The sequence below is a fragment of the Ptychodera flava genome, chromosome 8, assembly GCF_041260155.1.
Source record: "Ptychodera flava strain L36383 chromosome 8, AS_Pfla_20210202, whole genome shotgun sequence".
Taxonomy (NCBI): domain Eukaryota; kingdom Metazoa; phylum Hemichordata; class Enteropneusta; family Ptychoderidae; genus Ptychodera; species Ptychodera flava.
Window position 1 is genome coordinate 38,586,766 of NC_091935.1, and position 12,443 is coordinate 38,599,208.

General features: G+C 37.5%; 1 protein-coding gene across 1 annotated transcript in view; it reads left to right on the forward strand.

Moving 5' to 3' along the window:
* The first annotated feature begins 2,671 nt into the window (after positions 1 to 2,671).
* The window catches only part of LOC139139312 (cubilin-like), a 250,854-nt gene continuing 241,082 nt past the window's right edge, over positions 2,672 to 12,443 (forward strand). Inside the window, exon 1 of the mRNA XM_070708192.1 lies at positions 2,672 to 2,798. Within this exon, the coding sequence (XP_070564293.1) occupies positions 2,720 to 2,798 (79 nt within the window). The 5' untranslated portion in view covers positions 2,672 to 2,719. The remainder of the gene's footprint in view (positions 2,799 to 12,443) is intronic.

The window sequence follows — 12,443 nt, forward strand, 5'->3', positions numbered from 1 at the left end:
TTTTGACGATGATAACTCAGATGAGCGTGTTAAAGAAATATTAAATAAAAATTTCAAGGTATTTTGTGTTTTCACCGTGGATAGCTTTACTTGCCATAGAAGGGAATAGTCCAGCATATGGTAGGTGTTGTGGAAGAATGAAAATCGATTGAAATAATAAATTTTGTGCATATCCACCGTGTTTAATTTGGCAATCTCCGACCCACGCTGCATTTTCAAAGCCAATGATTCACGGAAAAAATATTGTGTAACATTTAAACACCATCGGCATTGATTGCATGTCGGGATTATACGCTGTTTTTCTTTAACGACGAAGATGAACAAATGTATTTGTGCAACGGCAAAAGTATATGAAAAGGAGCAAGAAAAATCAACTCTAAAATGTCCGAAGTTCATACAAAATATTTTAGATCAATTAATGAGAGGTATGTGATTGCACAGTTAACTTACGGAACGAAGTCATGCTACATAACGAGAAAAATGTCGATCAGAATTTATGAACACATCTGTGCCTGAAGTATGCAGTAATGAATACAATGATGACAAGCAAAGCTTTCTATGCCTGTCAGAATCTGTTTTCTGATAAAATGTTGGTTTTAAACACGATTGGAACTAATTTGGGAAAATTGGATGAGAGTAAATATTAGGAAAATGTAACGAAATCGAAATTTTTACAGCTGAAATTTTACAAAATGATAGAATAGTGTAAAATTTGAAATATTGTTCTCATCGAACAAAACAACGAAAACACAACGATTATTGCATACCTCTTTCATCGGATTCATTTTCATAAAAAAAGTTCATTTTTGTGTAAATGTACTAAAGAAATGAGACAAAATGCTTAAAATTTCTCTACTTAACGACTTTTGAGTCAGGGCACTTTTGAAATGCCCCTGACTTTTTCGTGAATTTAAGGCTTCATAAACATTAAATTGAGTCAGGGCACATTTTAAATGACCCTGACTGACTTAACTGTAAATCAATCGAAAAGCTTCATTTTGGTCGAGGAAAAGTGACAAACTGAGATTATTACTAGTGTTTCAGTAATGAAGAAACTACAGACAAACTCTCATATTTTCATTCAAATATGAATATTGTTCAAATGTTTTGAACAATATTGCATTAGATACTATCATGCACTGATTTTTACTCATAACATTTTAACAGCATCGTAAATTTTGAACAAAATTTTAAAGATGGTAAGCAAATATGGTGTAATATTAGACAAATTTCTAAAATTCTTGAGAAATGTTGCCAATCCAATTATCCCAAATTAGTTCCAATCGTGTTTGGTTTTAAACACGGAATGATAGCCATCAAATCCACCACATTATCTGTCAGAGGATTAGCTAGAAAATACCATGGATAATTTTTTTTAAACTGTCTCACTCCTATTTGTTAGTTTTAAATCCGCATAATCATGAGAATATTTGTAAATCATATCATATACAATAAATAGATCAAAGTTCGTCCTGCAGAGGCGAAAAATAAACATCAAACAACACATCACATAAAATCGATCATCTCAGGGCAACGGTAAGCTTATTATATTCTATTCAAAACGAATCAAGATGTAATATTACTTGGCCAAAGATAAAAATTAGGGCTATAGTGTCAACATATTAAGCCTTTGACAATTTATCACCGGGCGGTTTGTTATTCAAAATCGCCTGAATAGTTCACAACATATATATCAACTATTATATTACCATGCCCTGTCAAATGCGTTTTAATTGGTCGAGCTGAACCACGTGACTGCTCATAAATACACAGTAATGGTTTGTTTTCATGCCCGTGAACATGAATAATATCGTAAACATAGTAACTTTACGGCTAAAACGAAAATTGTGATTTGTACAAAGATCATAATCAACCACAAAATAAAATGGAGCATTTGTGGGCCAAGTTTAGACGCTTTTTTCAAAAAGATCTCCGGATTTGCAAAATGTTTGCAGCGCGCACTACTCACTAACAGGTTCTGGGGCTCCGTTATCGTTCGCGCGGGAAATTTTCGTAAATTTTGACTTTTTTTTGGAGGGGGGGGGTCGTTGATAATATAATTGAAATAACAGACTCCGCGCTGACCATTAACGTCTATTTATGGGCGCGGGCGAGAGGAAAGCCAAATTTAGGGCTCGGCAAGCCTCGCCCATTAATTTTTGGCTTTCCTCTCGCCCTTGCCATAAATAAACGTTAATGGTCAGCGCGTCGTCCGTTATTTCTATAATATTATACTTTGTATTTTTCGTGTAATTATTGTGAAGAGATGGCTACAATTGTTTAACGCTGTAAAAGGTAGACTACTTCATTAATATGAATATTGCTATGGTGATAGAAATCTAGGCATTTTGATGGTCATTAAAAATCCTACATTGTCTGTCACGGCATTGAATGCAAAATAATGAGGAGTAATTTTCCTGAAGTTGGTTATTCAAGGAAGTTTCATAATATGAGAGTTGCTTATAATCATTGAAACTTATGGCTTTGAATCGTTCGACAAAAGAAACCAAGATTTTTCACGGTATCTCATTACAAAGAAGGAAGGTAACATACGTCAGTCAAACAAGAATAAAACCTAGTATGGCCCAAAAGCGAAAGAAATCTCCAGCGATAAGTTTTATTGGCAAACACGTGCTTGTAACCATAACGACTTGAATAAACTAATCGTAGGTTAAGTGTCACAGTTTGTAACCGAACAAGCAATTCAAGCGTTTTAAAAATGAAGACTGCCCTGTATGGCAGGTTTGTGAGCGTGACGTTGATTTTCTTGCCGTGTGTCCTGATCACGGATGCAACAGGTCAGTACATTTGCTTTTTTATGTGTTTATGTCCCATACATTTCCTCTTGTTTTGTTAATATTTACTTCCAGGGCAGTGTACATATTTATAGTAAAGGTGACCACTTCAGCAATAAAATGCTGCTCTGCGTTCTACATCTAGCATGACCAACGTAAATAACTATTGTTCTGAGTCGAAAAAGACGACAAATTCATACACGTATATGACAGTGTTTTACGCCAGGCTCTTTGACATAACCAGCATGGTGAGTTCAGCGAAGCGTTTACTGACGCCGCTTCACCCTTGGCAACTCAGTCATGTGGTCGAACAATATTCACAAAGTTGACTTGTACACTTATGTCTTACAAGTATCGGTCAATAAATCACCTTTAATCGTGCAATTTGACAGAAAACACTTCCTACAATATTTTCCTACAATATTTTCGAAAGGGTAGTACATGAAAAGGTCTTCACCTTAAACTATACAGAAGAAGTTTAATCTGATATAGGTTACAGAATATAATTTCTGCCTCCCTTGCTAGCTTTCATACATAATTATTAGGGCCCAAGCCGACCGGCTGGGACCCTATTGTTATTGCTCAAGTTCTACTACTTCCTCTTCTTTAGGGCCCAAGCCGACCGGCTGGGACCCTATTGTTATTGCTCAAGTTCTACTACTTCCTCTTCTTCCTCTTTTTCTTCTTCTTCTTCTGCCGATTCTTTGTCCACCTAGATCTCTTAAACGGCTCAACGAAAACTTCTCAAACTTGCAGTACTAATAGGTGTCAATTAGTACTCGTGCACCTGACCCTTGAAATTTTGATTGGTCACGTGACCTGGCGGCCATATTGGATTTTCCAAAAACCTAAAGATGGCTTCTCCAGAAGACCTAGGGGTCTAGTCGATTTGAATTTTTTTGTATTGCAAGTATGACCTAAGGTCTTCATGATTTGCACATAAAATTGCATGCGGTCACGTGACCTTTGCCGCCATATTGAATTTTCTAAAATACTCATTTAATCTTTAAAAATCTTCTTCTCCAGAACGAAAACACCGATTAAGCTCAAATTTTACCCATGTCATCCTTTAAGTGATCTCTTTCAAGTTTGCAAAAATCATTCTGATCGGTCACGTGGTTTAGTCGCCATATTTGATTTTGTGAAATCACAATTTAATCTCTAAAAATCTTCTTCTCCAAAACAAATTCACCGATTCAACTAAAATTTCACATATATCATCATTAGTGTGATTTCTTTCAAGTTTGCGAAAGGCGTTTGGATCGGTCATGTGGTTTGGCCGCCATATTGGATTTTGCAAAAATCGTAATTTAATCTTTAAAAATCTACTTCTCTAGAACCAAAATACCGATTAAGCTCAAATTTTACTCAAGTCATCCTTACAGTGATCTCTTTCAAGTTTGCAAAAAACATTTCGATCGGTCACGTGGTTTGGCCGCCATATTGGATTTTGTGTAATCGCAATGCAATCTTTGAAATTCTTCTCATTCAGAACAAATACACCAATTGAACTAAAATTTCACATTTATTTTCCCTAGTGGTAGTCCTTTTAAGTTTGCGAAAGGCATTTTGATCAGTCACGTAATTTGGCCGCCATATTGGATTTTGTGTACATCGCAATTTAATCCTTAACAATCTTCTTCTCCAGAACCAATGTACAGATTGAACTAAGATTTTACACTCATTATCCCTAGTGGCAGTTCTTTTTCATTTCAGAAATGCATTTGGATCGGTCATGTGCTCTGGCCGCTATATTGGATTTTGTGAAAAATTGCAATTTCATCTTTAAAACTCTTCTTTCCAGAACAAACGCTCCGATCCAACTGAAATTTTACTTCTGTCACCCCTTAGTGTGAGCACTTTCAAGTTTGTGAAAGGCGTTGGGGTCGGTCAAGTGGTTTGTTTGCCATATTGGATATAGCGAAAATCGCAATTTCATCATTAAAACTCTTCTTCTCAAAAACCAATACACAGATTCAACTGAAATTTTACTCATACCTTTCTTAGTGCGAGCACTTTAAAGTTTGCGAAAGGCATTTGGATCGGTTAAGTCGCCACAATGTTCATAAGGCTGCAGTGTAAAACCTCGTCAGTCAGAAGATCGATCAGTGATGTATGTTATATTGTACACTTGAAAGTCAAAGACGGCACAACAGACTGCAATGCCCGCTGTCAAATTCAGCTAGCAGTCACACGAACCCTAATATCGGCCCCTTGTTTAAGGCAACTTTGGCGACCAGCTTTTGTACGCCGGGTGACTTTGTCGAGTATACTGCCACGGAAGTACTTAGAGGAGTGTGCCACTAGCTTTAAGGGGTGGCCGACTGCTGTGATTGACTGAATAAGAGCGGGACAAGGTCCCGCCAGGGCACAATTACTGGGGTCTACGCACAGCTGATATGTGAGTGTCAAGGATCATAAATGAAGCTGTTCGGGTAATTTTATATGTAGGTGTCTGAATGCACGCTCACTTGTTCATCACGAGTAAAAAAGAAAGATACATGACATTGCAAGGTGTGGTGATTTGTTTATGTTTCTCTATCTGACATGCATGGAGTGGCCCTGGTGTGTTGTGTAACTGAGAGCATGTAGCTGATTAAAAATGTAAACAAGACCACATCAAGCCCAGCTGTTAATGTCGTAAAAATCGCTGATACACATCGATTAAAACAACACCTTGTTTAATGAAGTTCTGCAGCTTGATGTAATTTCATTGTAATTTCTGTGTGCCATCGCACGCCCGATCTGTCAGATCGCCGAAATGTACCCTTTATTTATCAGCGATTCGGGGACTCTAATATCGATACTAGACAATACTAGAATGACTTGTCCTGTGCCTCGGCAGGCCCTGTGAAATTGCCGATATTTACCCGATATTTATCAGCAATTTGGGGACTCTAATATCGATACTAGACGATACTAGATTCTGTCAAAGCGCAGGTTAATATCCGATATCTATATCAGAGATTTCACCACCTTACAGTTCTGGTCAAACCCGACTTCCAAGGACTGACTCTCACTTCAATACTAGGCGATACTAGATTCTGTCAAATCGCGGGTAAATATCCGATATATATCGGAGATTTCACCACCTTACACTTCTTGTCAAACCCGACTTCCGAGGACTGACTCTAGCTTCGATACTAAATGATTCCAGATTCTGTCAAATCGCGGGTAAATATCCGATATCGGAGAAATTCACTACCTTACAGTTTTGGTCAAACCCGACTTTCAATGACTGACTCTAGCTTCGATACTAGACTATATACTTTTTGTTAAATCGCGGGTAAATATCCGGTATATATCGGAGATTTCACCACATTACAGGTTTTGCCAAACCCGACTTCAAAGGAATGACTCTAGCTTCTATAATAGACGATACTAGATTTTCTCAAATCGCGGTAAATATCCAATTTTATCCGAGATTTCACCACCTTACAGTTCTGGTCGAACCCGACTTCCAAGGACTGACTCTAGCTTCGTTAATAGACGATACTAGATTCTGTCAAATGGCGGGTAAATGTCCGATATATATCGAAGATTTTACCACCTAACAGTTCTGGTCAAACCCGACTTCCAAGGACTGACTCTAATTTTGATACTAGACGATACTAGATTTTGTCAAATGGCTGGTAAATATCCGATATATATCGGACATTTTACCACCTTACTGTTCTGGTCAAAGCCGACTTCAAAGGACTGACTCTAACTTCGATACCCGACGATATTAGATTCTGTCAAACGGCGGGTAAATATCCGATATATATCAGAGATATCACCACCTTACAGGTTTTCACAAATCCGACTTCCAAGGACTGACTCTAACTTCGATACCTGGCCAAGCGATACTAGATTCTGTCAAATCGCGGGTAAATATCCTATATACACATATACATCCATCACTTAAACACCACAAAGTTATAACTGGTTTAATGAAAACAAATTTAACAAACAATTATGAAGTCTTTTGGAAAAATTTGATCACTGATGAAAATAGTAAACTAAGAATGTATGCAAAAATAAAACGTAGTTTTAGATTAGAACCCTACTTAACACAGTTACAAGGTGAGAAAAGAAACTTGATCACCAAACTTCGCATTAGCAATCATGATCTAGCAAATGAAAAAGGGAGACACACTGTTCCAAAAACCCCAATTACTGAAAGATACTGCAATCAGTGTAACACCAACAGTATTAAAGATGAAACACACTTTTTATTAGTCTGTCAGAAATACAAAGTCCAAAGAAAGTACTTTTCAGTAAATCAATTTCTTCAACGACGATACTGAAAATCAGCTTATTTCTCTACTAACAAAACAAGAGTTATCTTTTAATGAACAACTTGCAGATTAATTTTTACTTTATATAAACAAAGAAATACCTAGTTATATTTATTATTAGCTACTAGTATTATACTGTAATTCTTTATCTTTATTGAAGAAATTTTAACTTATTTTTGTATCACACTTTTATTGCCACAAATGTGATGTAAATCCTATATTAACAAGCAAGCAATAAAAATATTATATCGGACATTTCACCACCTTACAGTACCTTACAAACCCGACTGCAAAGGACAGACTGTAACTTCGATACCAGGCGATACTAGATTCTGTCAAATCGCGGGTAAATATCCGATACATATTGGAGATTTCACCATCTTATAGATCTAGTCAAGCAAATCTAACTTCGGTATTGTATAGTCTAGTAGCCGTAAATATCGGATATCATATAAAAGTGCAATGTCGCGGTGTCCTCGGGATTCCAGGATAAACTCCTTTGTATAGCGCTCGAGCCTATCGCGTTCACCACACTCAGGTGTCTCACATTGCCTTCACCCCACTAAAACATTCACAAATCACAGTCTACGATGCGGCTAGCAGGCGGCTGCAATTACCAACTACAAATAGTTTATTGATTGTTGTCAGTTGGGAAGGAAACTAGGTTAAAATGGCTGCTGTCATTCACAGCCTGTCGGTAAAATTGCTAATCAAAGCTGGACGCTCTTGCCATAGTTCTTGGTCTAAATAGGTGTGACCATTTCAGTTGATAGTGTAGCTGTTCAGAAGAATTTTTGCACAACTTATTACAGTGGAAACACTCAGTAAACATGTACTTCCTTAAGTTGTGAGGTTTATTAGTGCAAAAGTAGCCCTGTGTTCAGGTGTGTTTGTTCCCGGCAACGGTCTGTGGTTAACTGGAGTCTCTGCGGCGAGATTCACAATGGCGATCTCCATGGGTAAATTTAAACGGCAAAAGCATACGGCTTTTTTAACAAGGTAGAGCGAATAAGGCACTCCTGAACGGCGAAAATGTTAGTGGTGTATTGCTGCCAATAAGCAAATATCCTTACTGACGTTAGAAACTTGTGTGAATTGGCTTCTTTGAAGATGAATTCGCAAGAATTTTCAGCTATTGTGACGTTATATCGGAAACAGATTTTCAGAGAAGGCGCTCGCTCGTCCGCAGAGTACAGACGACGTACTTCCGCATTCATATATTGTGCAAATGCGCAAGTCGCGATATTTGAGCATTTAACTTGATCGTCAGTGAAACAAAAAGATGTTTCTCCATATCAAAACATTATGTATTTTATATTTTAGGGTTCTGTTTAAGTAATAGACATGAACATTTGGATTTATGATCCGTGATTTCTGCGATCCGTGGCCCTGGGTCCGTGACATGATTCAAGCTGGCCGTGAATATGCACTGATTTTTTTGGTGATGACCCCTGACCCAAGTGTCATCGATACGCTGTGCGCTGTCCGAGCATCGCTTGCTAAATTCATGGAGCTCCCAAAGCTCCATGCTAAATTCAAGCGTAAAGCAAATGAATCGAAAGTCTAACATGCACATATTTGTCAAGTCTGTGAGTATTTTACTTTTGAACTGCAATGAAAATGGATGTCTAATTCGTTTGAAAAACTGGTATGCTGAAACAGGTTTCGTGATGTTAAAGCGCGATATGCACGGTACAGCAATGATAGAGATTGCAGGTTTGTTACTAAGGCTGCGTTCACAAAAACAAACGGTTGGGGGGGGGGGGGGGGGCTGGAGGAATTCAGGAAGGGGGATTCGAAAATTTGGGGGTAGTAGAGAGGGGGGACTTGAAATTTTGCTCTACCTTTAGGGGGCACTTGAAAATTTATTGGTTCTCTTTATTTTTTACATTTTCCAATTCCAAGTTTTGTGTAGGTAATTTTAATGAACAATGAATACCATTTTTATGTCATTCAAATGTTGTAATGTTAGCAATAATTTAACTGAATCTACAACCATTTTGTCACATTCCATGACTTTTATATCGAAAAAATCTAAACATTTGTGATTTGTCGTAAAAAATCAGACTTGCCAGTAACAATGTTCAGTATGTCGACAAAGCCAGTATATATAAATATGTAGGTGATAGATTAATTAGAATCCAGACTGACAGTCAGTTGTCAGCACCGAAGCATGGTACACATACACAGGCTGTGCTAGCAAGCTGAGAAAAGGACAGTTCAACATCCTGTAGAGAGTACAACAAGAACGCAGTTGTACAAACTGAACAAAAATATTGTCAACATTATCAAAGTTAATACAGGTACTGCCTATGGGCAACTCTCACTATCAGATACTGCCCTGTTACTGGTACAGTAGTGCCACTGTTACTGCATACGTGAGCAGTGACAGAGATAGCTCTGACTCTAATATACATGGTAGTTGAAGAAGAGTTTGTGTCAAATGACGCTCATGACAGTAAAACATTATACCTAAACAAGATCAGGCCAGAGTGCAACACAGGGAAGAACACAAGGAAATTTTTGAATTCTGGCATATGAATTTGTCTTTAATATTAAAGACAAAAGATGGGGTCACCCTGCTTGATTTTCTACATTTTCACATTCTTGTTATAAAAGTACACAAAAGTGAAACTTTGAACAATAAACATGAAATGAAAAAATATATGAATAAATGGAATTACAACCAAATTTGCAATTATTACACCCAAATTTCAGAGATGAATACATTAATTTGATGGAATATTTTAACCTTCAAGTATCGTAAATTTTGAGTAGCATCTATTTCATATATTCTTGTACTTTTGAAACAAATTTTTGGTAGGTCACTGTTCTCAGTTTAAGACTCCATATTTGATTTCGCAAAAAGCGCAATTTATCTCTAAAATATTATTCTCAAGAACCAAAACACTGATGGAAGTGAAATTCCACTTTTGTCATTCTTAGTGAGAACTCTTTGAAGTTTGTGAAAGGCAATTGGATCAGTCACGAGGTTTTGCCACCATATTGTATTTTGCATAAAACATACGCTTACGAATAAAACAGACAGTAAATATGAGATGATGTTCGAAATTCTTCTTTACAAGAACTTGACTGTTTTCAAGCTAAAATTTTGCACATAATATAATCAGTGCAAGAATTGGAAACCATGTTAATCGCTTGGGCCCCGCCAACGCTGCTTGCAGCTTTAATTAGGGGCCCAAGCCAACCGGCTGGGCCCCTATTGGTTTTATAGGAGTTCAATATTCTTCTTCTTCTTCTTTAGGGGCCCAAGCCGACCGGCTGGGCCCCTATTGGTTTTATAGGAGTTCAACTTTCTTCTTCTTCTACTTAGGGGCCCAAGCCGACCGGCTGGGACCCTATTGTTATTGCTCAAGTTCTACTGACTTCCTCTTCTTCTTCTGCCATTTCTTTGCTCACCTAGATCTCTCGAACGGCTGAACGAAAACTTCTCAAACTTGCAGGGGTAACAGGTGATGGGTAGTACTCGTGCACCTGACCCTTGAATTTTTAATTAGTCATGTGACCTGGCTACAATTTGAAATGAAAATGTTTTTTACTGTCCCATTTCCATAAAATTTGACCGATCCAAAATCTTTTCGCAAACTTGATAGGCAATACTACCTAGATGCTATATATGAAATTTCAAGGAAATTGACCTGGCGGTTTTTGAGAAGAAGATTTTTAAAGTATTATTTTCTGATTTTTCAATGACCTTTGACCTCCCCTATACTTCTGCAGCTAAGCTATATCAATGGCTTATTCTGGCCTATGTAAGAGTCATATCTAATTCTGGGCAATCCAATAGAGCCAGAGGTCTGATTTTTGGTATATAGGGATAACCACGAAAACAATTTTTTAATAAAATGTCACATGACTTCCATGACCTTTGACCTCAAACATACATATATGTCCATAACTAAGTAACCACAAGTGCTACAGCCTTCATATTTGGTATGATGGGAGACCTTATGACACTACATCTTGTACCTCATTAATTATGCGCATATCTAATTCTGAGCCAGCTAATAGAGCTAGAGTCTGATTTTTGGTATAGAGGCATAACTTAGCAATACAATTTTTTTGACAAAATGTCATGTGACCTTCATGACCTTTGACCTTGAATATACGTATATGTCCATAACTCAGTAACCACAAGTGCTACACCCTTCATATTTGGTATGATGGGAGACCTTATGACACCACATCCTGTACCTCATTAATTATGCGCATATCTAATTCTGAGCCAGCCAATAGAGCTAGAGGTCTGATTTTTGGTATATAGGGATAACTTAGCAATACAATTTTTTTGACAAAATATCACGTGACCTCGATGACCTTTGACCTTGATATACGTATATGTCCATAACTCAGTAACCACAAGTGCTACACCCTTCACATTTGGGATAATGGGAGACCTTATGACACCACATCCTGTACCTCATTAATTATGCGCATATCTAATTCTCAGCCAGCCAATAGAGCTAGAGGTCTGATTTTTGGTATATAGGGATAACTTAGCAATACAATTTTTTTGACAAAATGTCACGTGACCTCGATGACCTTTGACCTTGAACATACGTATATGTCCATAACTCAGTAACCACAAGTGCTACACCCTTCATATTTGGTATGATGGGAGACCTTATGACACCACATCCTGTACCTCATTAATTATGCGCATATCTAATTCTGAGCCAGCCAATAGAGCTAGAGGTCTGATTTTTGGTATATAGGGATAACTTAGCAATACAATTTTTTTGACAAAATGTCATGTGACCTCGATGACCTTTGACCTTAAATATACGTATATGTCCATAACTCAGTAACCACAAGTGCTACACCCTTCATATTTAGCATGATGGGAGACCTTATGACACCACATCCTGTACCTCATTAATTATGCGCATATCTAATTCTCAGCCAGTCAATAGAGCTAAAGGTCTGATTTTTGGTATATAGGGATAACTTAGCAATACAATTTTTTTGACAAAATGTCACGTGACCTTCATGACCTTTGACCTTGAATATACGTATATGTCCATAACTCAGTAACCACAAGTGCTACACCCTTCATATTTGGTATGATGGGAGACCTTATGACACCACATCCTGTACCTCATTAATTATGCGCATATCTAATTCTGAGCCAGCCAATAGAGCTAGAGGTCTGATTTTTAGTATATAGGGATAACTTAGCTTTACAATTTTTTTGACAAAATATCACGTGACCTCGATGACCTTTGCCCTTAAATATGAGTATATGTCAATATTCACAAACCACAAGTGCTACACCCTTCATATTTGGCCGCCATATTGGATTTTACGTAAAACATGCAATTCCCACTGACACGTACAGTAACTATGA